The 24,444-nt window shown below is 42.1% G+C and overlaps 2 protein-coding genes across 3 annotated transcripts; both read right to left on the bottom strand.

Moving 5' to 3' along the window:
- Positions 1–301: 301 nt before the first annotated feature.
- Positions 302–7,606, bottom strand: atp6v0cb (ATPase H+ transporting V0 subunit cb). The gene is made up of 3 exons (XM_034106868.2): positions 7,333–7,606; positions 2,164–2,347; positions 302–1,313 (listed from the first exon to the last, which is right to left on the bottom strand). The coding sequence occupies exons 1-3, from the start codon at positions 7,403–7,405 to the stop codon at positions 1,109–1,111; spliced, it is 462 nt and encodes a 153-aa protein (XP_033962759.1). The 5' UTR covers positions 7,406–7,606; the 3' UTR covers positions 302–1,108.
- A 6,921-nt stretch (positions 7,607–14,527) lies between these two features.
- On the bottom strand, positions 14,528–22,698 carry tbc1d24 (TBC1 domain family, member 24). 2 transcript variants are annotated; one of them, XM_034107676.2, is made up of 7 exons: positions 22,617–22,698; positions 19,573–20,682; positions 18,851–19,009; positions 18,454–18,517; positions 17,916–18,011; positions 15,485–15,731; positions 14,528–14,700 (listed from the first exon to the last, which is right to left on the bottom strand). In XM_034107676.2, the coding sequence occupies exons 2-7, from the start codon at positions 20,556–20,558 to the stop codon at positions 14,546–14,548; spliced, it is 1,707 nt and encodes a 568-aa protein (XP_033963567.1). In that variant the 5' UTR covers positions 20,559–20,682; positions 22,617–22,698; the 3' UTR covers positions 14,528–14,545. The 2 variants fall into 2 exon arrangements, with proteins under 2 accessions (XP_033963567.1, XP_071062824.1); XM_071206723.1 differs by lacking the exon at positions 22,617–22,698 and adding an exon at positions 22,423–22,606.
- Positions 22,699–24,444: the final 1,746 nt, after the last annotated feature.

Here is a 24,444-nt window from a genome sequence, read left to right as displayed (position 1 = left end):
TCAAATCGGACCAGCTCCGAGTGAAACTAGGCCAAACTTTGAACACTCATCTCACAGGGTTCTGCCGCATGCTACAAACACCAAGTCTTTGTGTCATTTAAACTAGAGTCTTTTTTATAAAACAGGAAGTAGTTTCTTTTATTTTTGATCTGGATTAAATCTTCTGAAACTAGCCTGCTCTTCCGCTTCATATCCAACAGCAACAAAACACTGAAACCCATGCAGGATCTTAATGGCTGGAATGTGGAAGAGATGGAGTTACAGCCACAGATGAGGGAGGTGAATAAGATGGAGATGACCGTTGGAAATTACACATTGTGAGACCCATCACGGGGCACACACACCTTTAATGCAAACAGCAGTACTACAGGAAAACACTGACGTTTGAGTAATGATTAGAATACAGATACACAGAAAACCCCAACAGCAACATAGTAAAGGCAATCTTAATTATTAAACCATGAGTTACATCCATACATCCAGAAGGAATTCCAACCACTTATCACAATTAACCCACAGTGCATTAAATCTATGTAGATATATATATATATATGTCTGTATATATGTATAATATATCCTGGGGAATTAAAGACTTTTGCTGCATTAAACAGTTCAATGAACAATTTCTTATAAATAAAATCAGTTGAAAAAAAAAAAAATCGTAAGTCCATATACATTTCTCTTTACAAATAGATCCTCAAGATTAATGCAGAGATTGTGTCAACTCCCAGGTGTGTGGGGAGGAGACGCTGTGCGGCCTGTGGTCAGCTCTTTGAGACAGACAAGCTGCCTCGGCTTGCCTCAAGGCCTGAAATAAGTGGAGGGAAAAAAGGAATCTTCATCATACAATTTTGAAACACACACACACTCACACACGACAGACGAATCACTACATTGCGCATTTACAAGTTGACTATCAAATTGGGACAACTGTACACATTGTTGAGATAAGACCATATTCATGGAGCCATTTTAATTCATTTTTTCCCCGCCTTCACTTCTTTCATCTCGAGCGGCAGACTTTTTTACAATTTTTCCCCCCGTTTTACACTTATTCTCCAGCAGCAACATAAAGGACAGATCTTTATAGTGGAGATGTTTGGGTTGTTTATTTCGTGGAGAGGATCAGGGCGACGATGAGACCGTAGAGACCCAAGACCTCTGCGAAAATCAAGATGAGGATCATGCCCACGAAGAGCCTCGGCTGCTGAGCTGTTCCCCTCACGCCCGCGTCGCCCACGATGCCGATTGCGAAGCCTGCTGCCAGCCCACTGAGGCCCACGCTCAGCCCCGCGCCCAGGTGGAGGAAACTCCTGAACACACAGAAAAGAGTCTGTCAGCATGAGGGGCGTTGGTGATCTGAGATAACACTTGGAGCGATTGAAGACGTTTTGACTCCGTGCCTGATATGCATTCTTGGAGCAAAAGGCAGTACAGAAAACACCGTTTAGTTGATAAGGTGTTAAAGGTTTGCGTTAGGTAGAAAAGAATGAGTCTGCTGCTGAAATAATCGAATCCAACAGGCTTTTCTTGTTTTACTGTTCCGACCTTGCAAGTTTTTAAATGATCAAACAAAACAAAAAAGCCTGTGAAGAATGTAAATACATCAATCTTTCTCCAAAATATGAAAATGAGAGCACAGACAACTCATTGTAGATTTGCTCATATATTTATAAAATAAATACAATTTAAAGGATTAAGCTGGAGTTATTGTCTTTTTAAAATCATGCCATATTTTACTTTCCATATCATGAAAAGGATAAATGTCAAAAATATAGCACGCTTATGGATTTCAATGAAAATATATCATCAAATCTATATTAAATAACCCCATGGTGAAGAGTTGTAAGGCTGCATTGGGAGGAACCGTTTCAATTGTAGTCACTTGTTTACTACCCGGCTGTGTAAGAATGTTATTGGTGCAACAATTTGGCTTTTATGCATCAAATATGAATGAATATGTAGAGCTATAATAAAATGTTAGGATCAGTGTTATATTTGACTGTTTATGACAAGAAGCAGAGCCACATCAGTATTGCCTTATAACAGACTTAATGAGACCTTCCTAGTATATTTTGCCTTAAAAACAAATGTATTTTTGACATCTCCCAAATAATGGAGAAATGTAGACGACACAAAGTATGACTGTTCAGCTGCACTCACTTGTAGAGGGTGACCTTCTCTGAGATGTTGTTGGCAATCAGCACCGCCACTACCAGGCCGTAGATGGCTATGATACCCGCCATGACCACTGGGATGATGGACTTCATGATGAGCTCCGGCCTCATCACGGACATGGCGGCGATGCCTGTCCCACTCTTGGCTGTTCCATAGGCTGCTCCCAGGGCTGGACGGGAACAGAGGGGGAAATGATTTTAGCTAAACAAACAAGATGGCGCACACACTCCAAAGCAAGAGACTAAAGGTTAGTGTACGGATGACAGCAACCAGAGGAACAGGTGAATATTAAAACAGAAGTGAAATCAGAAATGGATAAGCATTATGAAAATCTTTTAGTTTCTGTTCCCCTTAAAAATCCAACATGGCTCCATGAGGGGAATTTTCACAATTGTTTTAAAACGGGAAATAACCAAACGCTGTCGCAGAGATATGCAACTGAAAATCTGCTTTTCGTCTCATCTCCTCGTGCTTCAGCTCTTGTAATTTCGGAATGGACCCTGACAGACTGCTGCAGAGTTGTAAATCACTCTCTGAATGAAAAGGCTGAGGGAATTGCTGCCATTATAAGAGAAGCAGGACGCCGCATCCCCAGAGAGAGAGCATCAGTACAGGAGAGGAAACCAGCAGGAGACACACTGACATCTGCTGTGTGGCGTCTCCAGTCCACACTCTGGCAAACATCACTGTATTGTGTCGGGGAGGGGGGAGAACAAAAAGCTCCATCAGCAAATTATCTACGTCAGCCTGTGACTGAGGAGGAAGCATTTACGTCACAGCTGGCTCTGACTGCAGGAGGGGCGGGAAAGAGAAAATCAATAATCTTTCAAATCAAATGAGAAATATATAGAACCGCAAGCACCCAATACAAACAAAGAAGAATGAAAAAGCTTCCAGGTGAGATAAGTGAGTCAATTGAATTTGCATATATCACAGATTTGCCTTCAATCTGTTCAGCATGCATCAGTCTCTACCCTGAGAGCCTCAATAAGGATTAGAAAAACAAATCTTAGAAATAAAGCAACAGAAGGCCAGGATGGACGGACAATGAATGTGAATCTAACAACGCCTGTCGGAGCAGGGCAGTGTCAGGGATCAGAGACAGGCTGGTTGGACAAGATTTCCCACGTCACACAGGAGAGACACACACACACACACACACACACACACACGTATCATGTCCTCATACACAGCAGAAGCAAGATAAACAGCACTGACCAGCTATGTTCGACATATTTCCATGTAATTATTGCGAAACATGTTTGTAATCTTTATTGATGCCGTTTGCCCTCTGTGAGTTCTCTTGATTCAACAAAACATGTAAAAGCCAGTTGTTGACTGAATGCAATTAGCAAACAGATGTCAAAATGGCTGCCAGTAAATATGATGTGACTTGGTAAAACATCAATGTGCAATGCTATATCATGAAGTAAGCAAACATGCTTTATTATTGTGCCAACCTTGTTATAATGGACCTGGCAAAGTAATGGTTTTTCCATTTCCATCGCCAACACACTGATGATGATTACATGTGAAAAGGCTCTGGAGATATAATCTTGGACAGCCTTGTAATGTGCCCGGCTCTCTGTTAACTTATTTTCTTAAGTCGGTGTAGAGCAAGCATGGAGATAGTTCGGTTAACTCGGAGACTAGCTGCGAGGCTTTCTGGCAAATGGATTTAGAAAGGCAGACGGGAAGATGACGCTTGACAATCTTCAAATGAGCACATGGCAGCCGGCCACTGCCTCGACTCGACACATCACCAGAATGATGCCGTCGATACAAGGTTAAATAACTCATGGCCGTCTATATAGATTTGTCTGATTATAACTGGACACTGTTGTTGCAAACAGTCTGAGAAACACAAGAAATATTTGGATTTCTGGCCAAAGTCTCTTGCTGGTGGACTAGGTTTTCTAACTAACGCCATCACAAATGATATAGCACATCACATCAAACAAAGGACACAAGCCAAGCTCCACATTTCAAATGTAAAAGTTGACCAAGATAGAAGATCCCATTTTCTAAATAAGCCATATCAAAAGATCTATAGAACAATGTTCGAAAAACACCTAAACCATCATCTGAACAGCTGATTCTCTTAGTTATTCAACCATCAACTACCAGCGTAACAGTTACCGTCTGTAACGTTATCCCCCGACCCCACTCTTTCTCTGTCAGCTTGGCGTCACTGAGGTGTGACAGGTGAGGGTTGGTAGAGACCTCAAACACTGCCATTCTGTCCCGATGATTAAAGGTTTGCTGGGTGGCAGAAGCAGCTTCGGCATCGACGTGGAGGCACAACCACTGGGTTTTAATCCTAATCCCTTCAGCTTAGGTGGAGAGCTTTTTCCCTCCCTGCAGAATATTGCACGTATGGGATGCCTCGTGACGTCTTGTGATGTCAGAGCAGGAGGTGCCTCACAGCTAGGGATGATCTTGCATGCAATGTGCCCACGCAAAAGACAGCAGAGCGCTCTGCTCTGAACAGCGAGTGAATGGGGAGATACTACGCATAGCAAAATCAGGAAGGTCATATTGGAAAATACTTTCTAAGAAAACTGCGTGCTTGCTGTAGCACAGTGTAAAAAATATACGAGGCAAGCAGAAATGATTAGACTTGCCGACCAATCTATTGCATCAGAGGCTGAGGGATGTCTACAGCATATATAATTATACAATTATAACTTCTATTGAAGAGCGAATGTTCAACGGAGATAGGGATATGTAATATAAAAGGTCAAGTAACTGAAATCATAACAGAGACCTACTCTGCGACAAATTATGTGTCACTTGGCCAACAAAGAACTGCACAGGAAATTGAAAAAAGGTTTTCACTGAAAATGTAAAACACACCGTTTTAAGATTTTTTAACAAACATGCATCTTAAACTGTTGTCAGAGGAAAGTGAAACATGTGGACTATAAGCTAAGATAATACTGAAAGAGGTGGGGGGAAACAGAATAACTGCAGCAAAGCTATAATGGGAGCGGTGGTACTGTCATGGATGACAGCACCTTGTGATTGTCACCTGTTCTGAGTGAGGCATCAGCCCTAAAGACAGCAGGAAGCCATCACTAGGCTACTGAATTGATCACCTGACACCAAAATGTCACAGCAAATTATAACCAGTTCCATTTAATTAGGATGAATCGCATGCATTTTAAAAAAGTGTGAGATTTTGGACATCCACAGAATTTCTTACTTACATTAGTCCTCATTATCAATCTCTTACTGACAAATTAGGATGTTAATTGCAGCCATTGGCCTTCACCTAGTGTTCGCTAAAGTGACTAACATCACAGCGCTATGATTTTCTATCAATGACTCCATAAGACACTAAGATCCTTAATGGGGAAGTCGGACTGATCGCGTGTCCCCGTCCTGCCTACATCCTTCTTTGTCCCAGAATGATCCCCTCACTACTAGCTAATTCCCCAGCTGTCACTCCTTCACCACCACAGACTAGTACTACTGCTAGCTAGCCAGCCTCAGGGGGCAAAAAATGCCAGGCTGCCCTTGCCCATCACTACACGTTAAACTTGAGTTATGACAGGGCTGGTTTGGCATGGAGCTGGTTATCATTTCGTTTTAGAGCTGGTAAGAATTAAATTGTGATTCCCTACCAACGTTAACACTACAAACACCAGTTACTAAATCAGCTTTTTTTTGTAAAAAACTTTGCTTTCACTGATTATTGAATAGGCATATCGATGAATAAATCTGTGATGACACAAAAAGAGGTGGGAACACTATCCAATATTTCACTCCAGCAGAAAAAGTATATATATATATTGTCTAATTTCCTTACACCGAAGCCATTCTCTGGTGATGTTCCCTAATGAAAACCTATAAACTATTACCACCATAAATGAGTGTTGCCAAAAGGCCTGGAGCTACAGCAGGTCAAGCCCTCTGCAACATGATCAATTAGCAGATTGTTGATTTCCCATTGGCGCTTCACCAATACCACCAGTCACGTGAGGGCATCTGCTGTGGTACAGTTTACCATTGGCATATTATGTAGCTATAGAGTTATATTAAAAGAGAAACAAATAAAAAGCAGAAGATGTAAAAAAAGGTATGAGCAACAATAAAACAAGACGGATTCAAAGTTCACTTTGTGTCACTAAACACTTCCTATCCAAACACACCGATACAATTTAAAGTCAAAACGTCCTTTTTTATATTTAAATGTGTCCTATTTTCTTTAACAAGTTGAATTCTCAATGATTAACTTTTGACTTTCTAGTAAGTTTTCACATGTTCAGATGGCAATTCCAAGTCAGAAGTATCATCATGTGATTATCATGTGACCTTGTGTCATTCCTGTGAGCAATAGGGAAGTTAACCAGCTGATTCATGTTTCTAATCGCTATTTGAGTTGTACAATAGAGCAGTTTTTCAGATTAAAATAATTTGCACTAAATTAGATGCGACACAACAGAATTGACAAATTGTAACTGAATGACGAACAGTTTACGCAGATCGACGTCACTCCGAATATGTTACTCTATTGCTTAACGAATATTACTTTATTGTATTAAATCATATTTTATAAAACTAAAACCCTATTGCTTTTAACACCCTTAAACCTTGCATGCAGTAGTGTGGCATGTGGCAAAAAGGTGGGATTTAACCTCACCTTTAAACACATTCAATACATTATGACTGTTAACGAATAGGCACGGCTTTAATACGAATGGTTAACATGTTTGTTCAGTATTATTCACCATGTTGTCCTGTCTGAATCAGTTCAAAAATCTAAAACGTACAAAACCGATGTATGCTAACATCAAAGCTAACATGTATTCGTCATCAGCTAGCTTGCCAACTAGCCGTCTGTTGTTGCAGAAGAAAACCTAGCAGCGATAATAGCATTAACCAACTAACAATAACAAAACATTGGCAGGTTAAGAAAAAAACAAAGTCAATGGCTTTTCCCAGCTAGCTGTTATCTAAGGCTAAAATAAATGACAGCTCAAGATTAGCATCGCGACGTTAGCAAGGCTAGCGGGTGGCTTTAACAAGAAGCGTCCAAGACACGCACCATGGAAGACAATTCAGAGCTGGGTAAGATGCAAAAAGCAACAATGGGTTAGCATATTGTGTAACAAACAACCAGGTTTAAGTGTAAAATGTAAGGATAATTACCGCTGAACACCATAGCCGCAGAGGCTCCCATCACTGCGAAGAACGGAGCGTATTCGGGACTTTCGCTCGCCATTCTTACTCACTAAGTATATAAAAATAAACTAAATGTACAAAATCTATTATTAATGTCGACTCAAAAATGCGCAGAACCAAACGAAGGCCACAGTCTTGAAATGAGACACAGACTACAGTACCAGGAGAGCCTAACTAGCAGTGTGTAAACGAGATAGTCACGACTCTTCTGATAAATACCCGGCGCAGCAGCACAAAATGGCGAGGCGGAAAGTATCACCTGACTTGGCCGTACGGATAAAACCTATCATCGACTGGGTGTGGGGGGGGGGACAACAAAAACAAACACGTTTATTTGCGTTCATGATGTCACACAACGCCTTTAGGAAATAAGAAATAAGGGTTTAAACCTTCAATTGATCTATTTTGTACAAAGAAAGCGTTTTATATTTTTGTTTCTTTTTCTTTTGTTATGAAGGTCACCCCTATCGGGCATCACTTTGGTTTGTTCCGCTGCAGGCTTCCCCTTTGATATCTACGCATTCACCCTTCAGGAGCAGGAGGATGAAATAATGGGGGAAATCAAGAGGGTGTGGAGAGACTGTTAGGCTAATGAAAAAAATGATGCTTGATTTATCATATCAATCAGGGGGAAAACAAAGAAAATACATAATTTATAGTACATGCCTTTTATATATTAGAAATCAGATTATATGTAAAATAAATGTCATGCACCAAGAGTCACAGTTGATTACAGTGACATCTCCAAGAACTGAAATTCCTAATATTGCATTATGTTAAAACATATTTTCTGCATTTTGCACCAGGACTCTACCATACAACTGAGGGTGGTTTACAGTCAGCTGTGATATTCAGCAATGTGAGAGTGAGAGAATTTGAGGCTCAGTGTGTAAGGTTTGTGGTGGGGGGAGGGAAACGAGAATTCCCATTTCACTATGTAGCTCCCAGCAAGAGCAGGATCAGGGATCCAGAAAGAGGATGGGGGGGGACATCATGGGAGATATGAAATGTGTGTATGTGTGAGTCACAGAGAGCTTGTGCCGTCCCCATGCATCCTCCTCCTTCTCTTCCTCCATCCATCCCTCCATTCTGCTCCCTCTGCATTGCCTTGTCTAGTCAGCACCAGAGAAGGACCCCTCCCCCTTTATCACTGTAAAGCTCCTTCACTCGTGATGCAATTTCTACACAGGCTTCTTTCCTTTCAAATACTTGACTCGGACAACGTCTTACTTTGGCTACCATCTGCAAGGTGGCGTTATGCAATGAGAAAAGATCATTTTGATGCACGGATGATGAATGACAAAAAATTCACAATGATTGAGATGGTTTTTACTCTCTCTTTCTCGACTGACTGAGCTATCATTGATCCAGGACAGACTCTTTTAGATGTAAGAGGATGTATGCTTTTCTGTTGTTGAGGTTGGATTATGATCCTGCCTGAGGGATTCATGCTTAGCAGACATTTGCAACCCTCTCATTTGACAACATGCAGCAATATGATAACCCATGTATTTACAGTCTGTTGTTTCCTGTTTGTTTTGGTTGGATGGACATACAGATTAGGTGAGTGCTCCTGTCCTTGGAGCACTGATCAATAGGTTGTAAAAGAGTGATAAGAACACAGAATATTCTGATGGATGGTCTTTGAGATGCTGTTTTGAGGAAGGGAAACAGGGTGAGACATTCTCACAAGGCCATGATTCAGTCAAGATATCATTCAAGATGCACCATAAAGCATTCAACACCATTTTAATCAACACTATACTGTGATTCTGGATATAGAACCTTAATCAATATGTGGCTTTTGTTCTTTAATACATGATCAGACCAGGATATAATTCTACAGAGTCTTGTGCTCGCCAAGGATCTAAATAAAGAAAGTATCTGAGCTAAGCAATTCTCACATCTGGCCTATTTCCTGTTTTCAGCATGTGACCAAAATCACAACTGTCTTTCATTTTCACTGGGATAGAACCTCAATCCAATCCGTGTGTTTTCAAAACACTAATGCTGCGGAATAAGTATTAATCCTGCAATAAAGACAAATATCTGTATTCCTAAATTACATAATACTTAAAATATAATGGTAATTATTCAAACGAGAGGTGTACAGCCTATTATATTAGGCAGCTTGTGACATGTAATCAATAACACACCAGAGTCCACCCTCCCTATCAATACGACATTACAACATTCTGTCTGTAAATCAAAACAACTTTAGCTGGGACCGCCTTAGACTACCTCTTAATCCCCCCTGCCGTCCACAGCCCCTTGTCATCTGAGAGGCGGGGGCCGGTCGAGGAGAGACCCATCTCAGTGTACGGTTAAATACTTAAGCATCTTACTCCTTCAAGCTGGAAAGCATGTTTTTCAAGAGATGCGCCAGACCAACACCCAAAGGAGCCGCTAAAAATAGAAGTGCATGTGCGATAAGCTGAGTGTGAATCCTGAATGAACGGCTCTGGCAAGACAGAGTCAATGCCACTTACTGTAAAGAAGGAATTACACCAACACTAAAAATACTACAGTTCTGCAGATGCATTAGGGCTGTGCCACACCCACTGCAAATGAATTGAGCATTTATTTTAAACGAGCTTTCATGTACAATATTGAAATGGGATGCTCCCATACTGAAGTGTTAAGTGAAATGGCACTATGTAACAATATGGTTGTTAAATGTGTACGGTCTATAGTAACAATGCATTTAAGGCAGTTCTTTTGGGATTAACGTCACTCCTTCCACCTTTGAATTCCATGCTGTCACAGTAACCCATCCTATACAATTAACCATTGTTGTTCTCTACCGTCCACCAGGCGCCTTGGGGGACTTCTTGGAGGAATTAGATCATCTCCTCTCACACATCCCTGAAACTGGTCCCCCCGCTGTACTTCTCGGAGACTTCAACCTCCAGACAGGGAAGATAGACGAACTAACATCTCTGTTAACCGCCTTTGCTTTCTCACTGCACTACTTCTAACCTCTCTGTAAACCCGCTCCACACATCCGATCACTTCTTCATTTCATTCTCTCTACCCCTTTCCAAACAAACTAATCTCTTCTCATCCTGCACCTGTCCGCCGTAACCTCCGTTCCCTCTCCCCGGCTCCCTGGCTAAATGACGCACTGCGTGCTAATAGAACCGTCCTTCGGGCAGCAGAGCGGAAACGGTGGAAATCCAAACACCGCGACGACCTCCTAACCTATCAGGCTCTCCTCTCCTCTTTCTCTGCTTCGATCTCTCAGGCAAAAAGCACTTTCTTTCAAGATAAGATCCAATCTTCCTATTCCAATCCCAAAAAACTATTTTTCATCTTCTCCACCTTCTTGGACCCTCCCAAAGCCCCTTCCCCCTCCTCCCTTCTGTCAAGCGACTTTGTTAACCACTTTGAAAAAAAGGTTGATGATATTCGCTCTTCTTTTTCTGACTCACCTTTACTCACCACTGGGTCACCAGACCCTCCTTCCACCCACACACTGACCTCCTTTTCCCCTCTCTCTCCAAGTGAGGTTCTTACCCTCATTACCTCTGCCCGCCCTACCACCTGTCCTCTGGACCCTATCCCTTCAAACCTCCTTCAGACTATCGCTCCTGATATTCTACCGTTTCTCACCCATTTCATCAACACTTCTCTAACTTCTGGTCACTTTCCAAACAGTCTCAAGGAGGCAAGAGTAAACCCTCTCCTAAAGAAACCCACTCTCAACCCGTCTGATGTTATAAACTACAGGCCTGTCTCTCTCCTCCCGTTCCTGTCCAAAACAATTGAACGCGCTGTCTTTAAACAACTCTCCTGCTATCTCCATCAGAACAACCTTCTGGATCCGCACCAGTCTGGTTTCAAGGCAGGTCACTCCACAGAAACTGCCCTCCTTGCTGTCACTGAGGAACTGCACACTGCCAAAGCAGCCTCCCTCTCCTCTGTCATCATCCTTTTGGACCTGTCTGCTGCATTCGACACGGTGAACCATCAGATCCTCCTTCACACTCTCCAAGAACTTGGAGTTTCAGGCTCTGCACTTTCCCTCCTCACCTCATACCTCAAAGACCGCACCTACAGGGTAACTTGGAGAGGGTCCGAGTCTGACCCTTGTCAATTAACTACAGGGGTCCCTCAGGGCTCTGTTCTTGGTCCGCTCCTCTTCTCCCTGTACACAAACTCGCTCGGATCTGTCATTAGCCCGCATGGTTTTTCATACCACTGCTACGCTGACGACACCCAATTAATTCTGTCCTTTCCCCGCTCAGAGACCCAGGTCGTCGCACGCATCTCTGCTTGTTTAGCTGACATCTCTCAGTGGATGTCTGCTCATCACCTCAAGCTCAACCTTGACAAGACTGAACTGCTTTTCCTTCCGGGAAAAGATTGTTCCACTCTTGACTATCAACATCGGCACCTCTGTTGTTTCCCCGACTGCAAGGAATCTGGGTGTGATCCTGGATAACAACCTGTCCTTCACTGCAAACATCGCTGCTACAACCCGCTGCTGCAGATACACGCTTTACAACATCAGGAAGATACGTCCCCAGCTGACACAGAAAGCGACGCAGGTTCTGATCCAGGCTCTCGTCACCTCACGGCTAGACTACTGCAACTCCCTCCTGGCTGGTCTACCTGCATGTGCCATCCGACCTCTGCAGCTCATCCAGAATGCAGCAGCTCGTCTGGTCTTCAACCTTCCTAAATTCTCCCACACCACGCCGCTCCTCCGCTCCCTTCACTGGCTTCCGGTAACTGCTAGAATTCACTTCAAGACACTGGTACTTGCGTACCATGCTGCGAATGGATCTGGCCCTTCCTATATCCAGGACATGGTTAAACTGTACACCCCAGCGCGTGCTCTACGCTCTGCATCAGCCAAACGACTCGCTGCACCCTCGCTGCGAGGGGGACCCAAGTTCCCATCAGCAAAAACACGTGGGTTTGCTATCCTGGCTCCAAAATGGTGGAATGAGTTCCCCATTGACATCAGGACAGCAGATAGCTTACACACCTTCCGGCGCAGACTGAAAACTCATCTCTTTCGACTCCACCTCGAGCGATAGAACTATTAACAAAGCACTTATATACTAATAAAGGACTGGCTTATCTATAGCCAGTTGAGTAGCACTTGAAATGCTTGGCTCTATGAAACCTGATGTACTTATATGATTCCGTTTTCTTCAAGGTTGTGTCTTCCTGGTCGAATGTACTTATTGTAAGTCGCTTTGGATAAAAGCGTCAGCTAAATGCAATGTAATGTAATGTGATTACATTCTAACAAGGACTTAATTGAACTGCATTTCCAAATATAGCCGAGTACAAAAGGAGAAGGCTTTTAAAGATATATTTGTAGGTATATCTGACTCATCTATGCTAAATGTTTTCCAGTCATGCAGTTCACCGTCAGCTTCCACAAAAGCAGACAAAGAAAAAATAGAAACATCAAAACGTGTGTATGAGTGATTTAGGAGTCATACAGTTTGTGGTTTAGAACCAGAACTATACATCTACAATGTCCTTTGCAACAGTGTCATTTCTCTCCATTTTGTCAAATGAGGTATTGAGTTTGAACTAGGATGTTTTCCCAACCACTTTAATATTGCAGCTATACGTTTCATTAAAAAAAAGAAAAAGTTTTAAAATCGGTAACAGTTTGCTTTGGTATTAAAAATGTGAGTAAAACATCAAATAAACAATAAATATTGTACGGCAAGTATTTTGACTTCTATTTGTGTAATTATTTAACAGTAATGTGTATAAACAGGCATACTAGAACAGGATTAGTGTGTGTGTGTGTGTGTGTGTGTTTAGATTTATGGTCAGCTGACCTTAAGGCATCTGACACACTTCTGCGACAGTCTGAAGAAATGTCCCCCTCTCTTTGCAGAGACAGAGATGTGATAGATTTGGAAAAAAGACAACGCAGCAAAACAAAGAACAAGTCGCTTACTGTACTGAAATCATGTTTCATGTATTTTCACAAGATACATTTGTATTCACTCAATTGATATTTCACTGAAGCACATGTTTGAACATATACATAAAACAGCGTTTATAATTACCCCAACAACACTTTGCCAACACGGCACACATTTGGACTTCTTGTGTTACTATCTTCACCAGGGAAAGGACGGAAGAAGCAGGGTAAGACTTAGAGATTGATTAGCAAACTGCATGATCTCCGTTACTTGTAAACCAAAACACACCTTGAGTATCTTCTCTTATTCACACAAATATTCATATACAACACAAAGGAGAAACTGCCACTCACTCAAATGAAAGCTTTGACATATGGTACAAAATGGAAACACTCAAATAAACCATTGATTCACAAACATTTACCACATTAGCAGATCTCCCAAATATTTACAGCAAAGTAAAATGGGGGGAAATGCGTCAGGACTTAATTCAAACTTAGCTGACCTCACTCCACTCACACTATATTTAAATCTTTGCTTTTGACATTTAAAGACATCTCACCAACTCAACTCTTGACTTCACACATTATTTCTAATATCTAATGGCCTGGTACATTTTTTTTTTTTAAGGACTTTAGATAGCCAAACAGACAATTTGGCAGATTGAAATGAACCACAGATCATAAAACACTGACTTTACATTAAGAAAATGTAATGTTAAGCTCATGAACATGAACGAACCACACCCGACGGGATAAAACTAACTTCCTTATCTAGATTTGATCCTGACTTCCTTCATACTGTATAACCAGACACTTTAACATAATGAGCACACCATACAAAAAAAAAATCTGTAAATACAAAAATAAACAGAAATCAAATACAAAGTTCACATTTGTTTTCAAATCTGGATTAACTTCATTAATAAATACAAAATTGTTAATCATATATTATGCATTTGCAGGACGGATGTAGATCTGTTTGCATACCTGTGTTTCCCACCTCGAAACACTTTGCTGGACATTTTATATCTAAATGTTTAAATGTTAAATTATGTCTACATGAATGTGTCTGTATGGATCTAATCTATATGCATGCGTGCGTGTGTGTGTGTGTGTGTGTGTGTGTGTGTGTGTGTGTGTGTGTGTGTGTGTGTGTGTGTGTGTGTGTGTGTGTGTGTGTGTGTGTGTGTGTGTGTGTGTGTGTGTGTGTGTGTGTGTGTGTGTGTGTGTGTGTGTGTGTGTGTGTGTGTGTGTGTGTGTGTGTGTGTGTGTACAGCACTATGAGGCCATGGCATCCTGGAAGCCCCACGTTTCGAGCAGTGCAACCTGGAAGCTCTCGGCACACAGCGGGGGGTTGTCAAAGGTAGCGCAGCGGCCAGCGCGACCGTGGTTGAGCTCAGAGTCGATGTACAGAGCGTTGCCGTCCCCCCCGCCTGATCAGAGACAAGAGCACAACGTTTTATTAGCTGGAAGTCCAAAGTGTCTATGTAACTTGAAGAAACACTCAGAAACACACAAAGGCCGTTTCTCGAGTATACCTGCTGCAGAGCCACTATTTCATGTATACTACGTCATCGAGTGGCGCCGTATGACGATGACTCAATGAAGTAGTATACTTGAAATAGTGGCTCTGCAGCAGGTACAGTATACTCGACATTGAGAAACGGCCAAATTGTCATCAAAATGCAGTGTTCATTATGATGAATGGTTGACAATAAAATACCACATTTGATACGATTCCACATTTTAAGAAAGGAAAAAAATAAATAATCGGGTAGCTGAAAAACATATAACTTTGGCCAGCTACCGCAAGGAGAGAAAAAACACCACACCACAAATCACAATCCGAAAACTTGAAATTGGGTTTTGTGATAGTTGCTTTATTTTAGAATAATACAAAAGATTGAAAAAAAAGAAAAATAATTAAAAGTCAAAATGTTCAACAAAATTTGTAAAATAATGATATTTATATTAACATAAAGTATACAATTAAAGCAAAAAGTCCAATAAAAATTCAAATAGAATGTAATAAACCTATTATATAAACACAAGGAGTTCAAGTAAGTAAGTAATGAAATGTGGACATTGTACTACTATATATAACCTGTATATTACAAAACATACATATATTTTTAATAATATTGAATGTTGCAACGTTTGAAAAGGGGACCAGAATGACTAAATACACACCAATACCATACAGTATTTTCCACTCACCCACTATGATGGAGTCAAAGTTGCCGGCCATGAACATGGAAGTGTTCTTGGAGGTCAGGTTGAAGTGGCGGGCGGAGAGGAAGGGCGACAGGTCTCCAGCAGGTTTCTCTGGCTGCTGTAAGCCGTTGTACTCAGAGTTCTGACCCTCAGAGGAGGCCGGCTCTTCCTGGCTCTGAGTGTTGCTGGAGGACGCCAACTCAGGGTGGCGAATCACCACCCACTCAAAGTGCTCCATCTCTGGCTTCATCTAGCAAGAGAGATAGACATTCATCATTGATTACTCACCTGAGCATCACACATTTCATTGGTGTAGTACTGCATTTATTAACATTGAAATACATGTATCCTTCTTTACAGCAACACACGTGCAAAAGGTGACAAAAGAAAGCTTTAAAATAATAATGCTTAAAGAAAGGGATACTTCATGTATGCCTTTAATTCCTTCCTTAACTACACACGTTCAACCAACATATAAAACCAAACAAGTGTTTGGCCACAGTTACCAAAACACACATTCAATAGTAGGCTTGTGAACTATGTAATGTGTGTTTTGGTAACTGTGGCCAAACACTTGTTTGGTTTTATGGAGGGGGGTGTTACGTGCCGTAGTGGGTGCTGGTGTTTGGGGGTGTGTGTGTGTGTGTGTCTTTCTCTCTCTCCCTCTATATTGTCTCCAGGTGCAGCCTCTCCCTCCAGGTGCAGCTTCTCCTCCAGGTGCTCCCAATCACCAATCAGGGCCTCCATAAAGGACCTGAGAAAAGCTGCAGTCGCTCTCCCCTTCTTCTCTGGCTGCTGCATGGTGTCTATGTCTCTGTGTGGGACCTGATACATTTGTATCTTAATTTGCTTTGCAAGTTGGCTGGTGAGCCCGTTTTCTGCGTGTCCATCATTGGTAATTAAACGTCCCTTTTTGGCTTCAGAAGATCAGTTTCCGCACTTCTTTCTCGTGCCTGGTCATTTCTGTGCTTTGTTACTTCCCTTCGTACCCCTAGAGGGAACGTAACAAATGGGAGTTGCATTGCATGTTTTTTCTACAGTAGCTGCCTTGTAACCTTTGCTCTCTGGTCTATAAATAATTACACTATCAAGTCACAGGATATTGTAACTTTAGCTGTGCTGCATGTTTAAACTGATCCTAGGAGAACTGGTTTCAAATGATATGCTCCCCACGATCAAATTAGCTTAAACAAAACCTCATTTCAAGAATATCCACAAGTATTTGCAATTCCACTTGTAATTTATTTTCTTCATGTGAAGCCAGTGTCAAATATGTATGATATGTGTGTCTAGCAAACTTAAACTGTATATTTATCTCTGTACACACCTTTGACAATCTCAATGAGACACCTTGTTTGAGTTGAGCATTAAAGGTGGGGTAGGTAAGTTTCAGAAACCGGCTCAAGATACACTTTTTGTTATATTCCATGGAATGCTCTTAACATCCGATAGCAATGAATATCTGAAGTGCTTTGACAAAAAATCCATGCAAAAATGTCATCTGTGGAAGCCGTAATACTGTAAAAGGTACAACCAATCCGTTTAGCCGGGCCGGCTAAACGGATTGCCACCCTGTCTGTCAGCCTTCCATCTCGTGCACGCACAAATGTATCTCGTGCCCTCATTGGGCGTGCCGTCAATGGGCGTGCCGTCATTGGGCGTGCATTGCAGCAGTACTTCAATGACTCGCCAGCAACAGGCGGCCACTTTCACCAGTCTGCTGACGTCATGTGCGCGTTCATGTGTGTTGGAGGAGGTGCTCTGTAAGGAAGTCTGAAGGAAGGGGCGGATTCTTTTCGGCTGTGTACTTTCAAATTTTAGTGCACTCGAGCCGGTTTCTGAAACTTACCTACCCCACCTTTAAATAAAAAAATAAAATCATCAGACAGACATTTGGTCGTCGCTAATTGTCCCTTCTTCCTTCTGGTGTCAGGTGAGAGCCAGACCAGTTACTACTGTATCCGGTTACAGGAGTTTCCGATCTGAACTATTAGTGTGCAAGACGGCGGTGTTTTCTAGCCTCGACAGTCCACAGCTGTGCATCAACACGGATAACCAGTAAATAATTCATACAGCAGGCGTTAGAGAGCCGGTCTGTTCTGCTATTTGTAGCCAGGTGTTATTATAACTCAAAGCAGGGCGGGGGGGGGGGGGTCGTGTGTGATTGTTTCTGCAGACATGGCAATGCCACTGTAATGAATTGTGACCTAAGCAGGCTTTTCCAAATGGGAGCCTGACGAGCCAAGTGACAATGAAATCAAGTGAAAACAGAGTGGATGGTTCCCTCTGGTGGCTATAGTGTGGTATTGCTCAAAATGAAAAAGCTCCCCTTAATTGATCACTAGAAAAGCTTCTTCAGATAACCTAAATACTAAAATAAAGACGCATTTTCTGAAAGGAAAGCCAAACGTACATATACTATAAGTAAACTCACCCTGAAGACAAAGCACTCCCCTGTCCCAAAGAAGCTCAATTTGTTGCCTCCTCTCTTCCGCTCCTGCCAGTCTGTGGACAGGAAGGCTCCACAGACCTGAGGCAAAAACAGAAATTGAATGAAACATTGGGGTTCATTTCTTGGTCTTCAAAATTCACAATAGTGGAATATTGTTTTCTACAAACTGATACTGTATTGCTGGCATGTGTTCGTAGGACTGTAATCCAATCATAAGACACATATGTAGTCATGACCTATGATACCAATTAAAAGAAAAATACTACAACTGAATTCTATTGTAAAATGCAGGAAGCTCATGTGGACCTTTTTATTAAGTTAAATTAATTGTTGTTTAGGTAATTACAGAAATATCAAGTTTTGCTAGTGTGGATTTTGGTAACATAAATCTAATAATAATATGTTATCATGATGTCTACAAATGTACCCATTTGATCATTATAATGCACATCTGTGTGTGTGTGTGTGTGTGTGTGTGTGTGTGTGTGTGTGTGTATGTGTGTGTATGTGTGTTCCTTACATCGCCATCTGTGGTCCGGATGAGGAGCAGAGTGGGTTCGTAGCCTTCACAATGCTGGTAGAACCTGGAGGAAAGTGTGCAAGTTTAATTAAGGATGAACCTTTAGGTTGGTATACTGTATTTACTTAACTATATGTGAATGTACAGATAAGAAAGTAGCTGTTAAAGTAAATGGCAGGTCTGCTGGTTACTGCAGAGACATTGTGTTCTGTTCAGAAATCTCTGCACCTTTTTTGTATCTCTTGCTTTGAGTCATATCTTTTTTGGCTTCTGTGTTCACATTTAATCCCCCTTTTAGACTTTCCGCCATCATTTCAAAGACTAAATGCTAAACAGGGCGGGACATTTAGATCTGAAGTCAAAAGCTTGATGATGTGTTGAGCCCTGGACCATGTACCTGTTCAGGCTGCACCCGTGGTTAGAGGTGGTGAAGAGCAGCTGTGGTTGGCACAGGGCAAAGCGCTCGGGGATCCACGACCAGATGTCCCGCATCTCCTTGGCGCTGACGATCTCCGAGGAGAAGGTGTCGGGGTTCAGAGCCAGCTGCACGTTCCGCCTGGAGACGCCCAGAAAACAGACACAAAGAAAATGTAACTATTTGCACAGTATTGATGCATAAACCTTTCATAGAAAAGTCAGTCAAAGCAGATTATGATGTATTCAAGGTAAATATGGATTTATTTGAGAGTTTTGGGGTATTTACTAATCATAGTGTATGACAACTTAGGTGCCATTGTAACAACACATCTATTTAAAGAGTAAATAAGCATTATTTGAACAATTTAAAGATGGATTTTGAGAGGAGCATAAAGAAGAGAACCCACCTAGGACTGTGAAAAAGCCAATGAAGGAAACACAGGAGTGAAGCGCAGATTAAATAGAAGATGGTGGATGGGATGTAAAGAAATGCAGAAACCAAAGACAAAGGGAACAAGAACATAAAGTGAGACAAGGGAGGAGCAACTGAAACCATTCACCAAAGCATGCCAGAGAAGAAAACTAACGGGACCGTCCTTCTTGCCAGTTTTTGAACATTTGATAAGAAAAATGTTATATCATTTGTCCTCAATGACTAAAACATATCCCTGTGATAGATTATGACCTGATTATTCACTATACCGCTTCTGTTTGACAGTGATTCCTTTCTGCTGCAGGGACTTCTCATTGGTGAGCTGCAGCAGGGTGATCTCCTTACGGCTCAACATGCGGATGGAGAAGGCCTTCTCGAGCAACTTTTCGGGGGTGACGGTTGAGGCGATGCCCTTGATGAAAGCTTGAATGTCCGCCCTGACTTTCCCTGAATCCTGCGGCTGGCTGCCCTCTCCTCCCTGGGCCTCTGCTTTATGTTTGCGGTAGAACTTGAGCAGTGCTATAGCCATACGGAAGAGAACTTTGTAGCCCTCCACTAGGTAGACATCCAGGACCCTGACCATGTGGCTGAAAGGTAGGTCAAACAGTACCCAGCGCTGCCAGTCTGTGTAGACTTCCAGTGCGTCCTGGGCTGTGGCCACGATCAGTTTGTGGCTGGCAGGGCAGTACTTGATGGCCAGGTCACCAAAAGTCATGCAGCTGGACTCAAAGGCCAGGAAAGTCTGGTCAAGCAGCCGTTTGCCGGGCTCGTTGCAGGCTAATATGCGGCTGACGAGCTCAAAACACTGAGCTTCATCTTTGCTGAAGTGCAGGAGCATGGAAGTGATGGCAGGTAGAGACGGGCAGTGGGAGATATCTGGAAACTGTCCAGCCACGCAGTTTATAATCTGATGTGCTGAGGTTACTGCCTCCGCTTTCAGGCAGTACAGAGGCAGAGCATTTCCATCCACAAACTCTGGAAGTGGGATGTTGGAGGAGGGCTTCTTAGTGCCTGCATTTCCCATAATGTCTCGATATACTTCTGCATCTGGGGTAACTGTACGACAGGGGATCGTTTTGATGAGCTGCTCGTAGACTTGAGCCCGTAGTTTGTGGTTTTTGGCCCAGTAACCCAGCCGAGCCATCTTTTTGAACTCCTTCAGGTCTTTACAGTCCACCTTGGTGGGCCCGCTGCTCTTGGCCAGATCTCCCATCTGGTTCCAGTCCACAAAGCTGCCATATTCTTCCTCAGCCATGGTGCTGGAAACTTGCTGGACGGCCTGAGTGTGAAGAGAGGATGGACGCTCAGAGTATTGCTAACCTTCTGGCCTCCAAACAGCAGATAACTGGCCTGTTTTTCTCAACTGCCCATGATGGTTACTGGAAGAGACAAAGAAGGGAACAATAGATTAATGGGCATCCCGTGCAAAATGTTTTATGATTAATAAATGCAAAACAAGTTATTCTGTCAGAGGCACCAAAGCATGATGAGAAGTGAAGACTAAACTTGTTAGATACCTTTGAAACCCAGTTTCAGGGGAATTCCCTCAAGCCTAGAGTTCCTACATATCTAACCACATCCGAGTCTGTGATATCAATTCGTTGAGGAGAGTATACTGTAGACTAAGGAGAGATGCTAATGAATATTAGTTTGCTAAGAGGTTATTTGCCACAAGTTGCAATTACAAGGGGAAATGGCCACAGAAAAAAAAACTGTACTGTAAAACAACATACAAACAAATCAGATGTATGCTCTGGGTAAGATCTTCAATGGAAAAAAGCATGTACATCATGCATTCCATCTGAAGCGAAAAACAAATGAAGTAAACCCCGTAGCTTGATCGGAATGCAGAACACGACTATCTTAGGGATAAGATGTGACACAATCAAAGAGCTCGAGATGTGAGGTTATGCTCGTAGACAGATTTAATTGGCGAGGCATAGCATGATATTAAAGCAAATGTAATTGTGAATTATCGTGGTGGGGGAAATCAAAACTTTGGGAATTTTTACACATGTTTACTGTCAGTGCAATTTAAATCGACTCTCATATAATAATCTGATCTTTTCCTGCAACGCACACAAGAAACATGAACATTCATGTCCAAAGATCACACACTGAAGCGCAGTATACTGAGAACCGCTGTTGTAAAATCATGTGAGGGTGTGTTACCTAAATGTTGCCAATTTACCTTTGACACAAGATCTATTTTTGTCTGAGGCAGACTTGAACCAGACTCAACAACTTAAACTGAAATGGCAAAAGGCTTCTCTGACAATAAAGTGAATACCGTAACCTTAAAAGAACAATAGCAAAGTACACTCAAACCATTATGCATACAAAAAGGGAGGCATGGCAGCATTCAAGCTACAGTAACTTAACATCAGGTTACGTAGATGACAAACCAACAAGCTTCGGTTCTTTTAGGATCGTTTGGCTAGCCTTAAAATGATAGTGCTGATAATTGAAACAGGTGTCACTTACCCATAGAATGACAAATACAAATAAAACATACTTCCTTTGCACAATGCATAAGCAGAAAGATCCACACACACTGATGTCTGTGCAATAGATGAAAGATGTCATGGAGTAGGCAACTACCATATATCTTTGCATTTTGCATTGAATAAGGACTTCCCATCAATGTCTTCATTCATTTGGTTCAGATTCAAAGACATTAGCACATAAATGGCTAACGTTACATATTCTGAGACCTTACCCCTGAGCTGTGGGTAACACTACAGTGTCAGTGTGTACAGTTGTCTCCACACACTGCATTGACAGCTGCAAATACACGCAAAGTTTCGTATATTCAGTCAAATAACCCATTAGTCTTAGCTAGCCACCATACGTGATAGCAGCCTGTGCATACGGGTCATTTAATATTACCGCCCGAGCAAATCTGATACACCCTTTTTCATTCACACTTGCCGGTGGTTAGCATTGCTAGCGTTAGCAAGCTGCTCCTGTCAGTGCATGTAAGCAGCTAACCTTCACCAGACAAACTAGCAGCCAGAAAACACAACACGAAGCCATGCAAATATCGACCGACATAACAAACAGCCCATTACAACATGTCTGCTAACGATGCTGCACCAGCTAGCATGAATGTCACCAACCACAAATGAATTTGGTCCGCAGGCTGTCTTGGAGTGTGTTGATGTGGGGAGGTTTCAGCTTCAATTTGTGGAAAAGCGATGCATTGGAACACAGAACCGGCGACAGGAATACATAAAACTTCAACCAAAAATGACCGACGACTGGTAAATAAATGATAAATCACTGACAACAAGTAAACTGTCCTTATCCTTACCTGGAAGTGAGATGTCTTGAGACGTGAAGCAGTAGTCATATTAAGTTGCCTCACGCATGCGCAGTGCCTCCCTCCTCGGTGACAGTCCTGCTGCAGAGGGGCTCAGGTGGGCTGGGTAAATATAGCAGCCACTGCTCTGGTTAATTCATAAAAACTTCTCAAAGAAAACAGTTTTATAATTTTAAGATTTTCAATGAAGATAAACAACTAGAGTATAGTCTAATACACAGTATAACACTATTATGTTCAATTTTCCATACACAAAAGGTAACATCATTCAAAACCCCAACACTAAAGAATGATAAAGGACAATACTAACACACCTCCCAGGTTATAATCAGAGCAACACTAAAATGTGTGTCAATCAAACACTTCATATCAACAGAAGTCAAACACAGGACTGAATAAAACAAGAACAAATACAAATAAATTCAAAGCCAAATAAAAAAGGTGGGTCTTTAGTTAGCCCCGTAAGTAGAAGAATTATAACACATTTTACAGTACTATGCTTTTAGTGAGTAGGCTATTATAGGAATGCCACAAGATAATCAAACCACCAAGAGTATGATAACGTCACATTTTACAGTCTGGTCCTTTTATTGTTTATCTCGAGGAGTTATCTTACAGTGCTGTGAGAATGAGGTTGCATGGCAGATCCCAGTAACTGATTTTTCTTGTTTACTTGCATGCTCTGTCTCACTGGGAGAGGACAGGAAGTACCCTAGCAAGGCCAACAAACGCATCCTTTGTCTCGCACTCAAAGCAACCGTCAAAACACAACCGCCCAACACATGACACTTATTACCGGTGATTAAATTGTAGAGCCACTGTTGCCTTCCACAACAAGTCAGGGTAAAATGTTTATCGGCCTAGTCCAGTGCCTCTTAAACACGGCTGATGTTTTTCATATTCTCGTTAGTAGGCCTACTGCAAAAGTGATACAAATGTTGTGTTTTATATGCTAGTGTGTGAGAGACATGTGATCGTGCCGAGGGCACCGAGCATTTGCAGCAGCTGGCCCTAGGCTCTGGAACACTCTGCCCCTCCATGTGAGGTCGGCCCAGACCCTAGGGGTTTTTAAATCAACACTTAAAACTCACTTCTTCTCTCTGGCCTTCTAGCCTTTTCTTATCAAGCTCCACTTTTGTGGAATCAGCTTCTAGTTTGTGTTCGGGCGGCAGACAGCCTATCCGTTTTTAAGATTACACTTAAAACCTTCTTTTGATAAAGCTTATATATCTAATAAGAGTGCATTGACGTAGACACGCTGTGCCTCTTCACCTACATGTTGGTTCTTGCTCTTTCACTTAAATCCTAAAAGCTTGGATCTTATATTTAAAACTAAGGTTATTACTACTTCTCATTCTTCTAAATCTATTCTCTCTCTACTTCTCATACTCTCTACTCTTCTAATCTATTCATTCTATTTTCTCTTTATCCAAAACCTTTCCCCTCTCTGACCTCTCGAGGTTCTATTAGAGGGTAACAGAGAGGCCTATTCTGGCCGGGGAGTGTTATGACCGTAGCCACAGCGTACCTCCTTACCTCTCACCAATTCCAATTAAGGTTCCAGTGGGGACCTTGTTCCCTGCGTGTGCCTCTCCACCTCTGTTTCTTACTTCTTACTTGCTACCCTTTTCCCTCAACCTATCCTAAGGGAGTGCATAGATACATTGTGCCTCTCCACCTCTGTTCCCTTCTTCTTACCTACTACCCTTTTCCCTCAACCTATCCTAAGGGAGTGCATGTACGTAGATACGTTGTGCCTCTCCACCTCTGTTCCCTTCTTCTTACCTACTACCCTTTCCCCTCAACCTATCCTAAGGGA

The sequence above is a fragment of the Pseudochaenichthys georgianus genome, chromosome 19 (genome assembly GCF_902827115.2).
Source record: "Pseudochaenichthys georgianus chromosome 19, fPseGeo1.2, whole genome shotgun sequence".
NCBI classification, from domain to species: Eukaryota; Metazoa; Chordata; class Actinopteri; order Perciformes; family Channichthyidae; genus Pseudochaenichthys; species Pseudochaenichthys georgianus.
Note: the sequence above shows the minus strand (reverse complement) of the source record. Positions and strands in the feature narration are given on the sequence as shown.

Coding starts and splice junctions, on each gene's coding strand:
- atp6v0cb (XM_034106868.2), bottom strand. CDS start 7,405: ATGGCGAGCGAAAGTCCCGAATACGCTCCGTTCTTCGCAGTGATGGGA. Junction 2,348..7,332: donor TGCGGCTATGGTGTTCAGCG/GTAATTATCCTT, acceptor GTTCCCGTCCAG/CCCTGGGAGCAGCCTATGGA. Junction 1,314..2,163: donor GAGAAGGTCACCCTCTACAA/GTGAGTGCAGCT, acceptor CTGTGTGTTCAG/GAGTTTCCTCCACCTGGGCG.
- tbc1d24 (XM_034107676.2), bottom strand. CDS start 20,558: ATGGCTGAGGAAGAATATGGCAGCTTTGTGGACTGGAACCAGATGGGA. Junction 18,012..18,453: donor TCCGGACCACAGATGGCGAT/GTAAGGAACACA, acceptor TTTTTGCCTCAG/GTCTGTGGAGCCTTCCTGTC. Junction 14,701..15,484: donor CTTTGACTCCATCATAGTGG/GTGAGTGGAAAA, acceptor GTCTCTGATCAG/GCGGGGGGGACGGCAACGCT.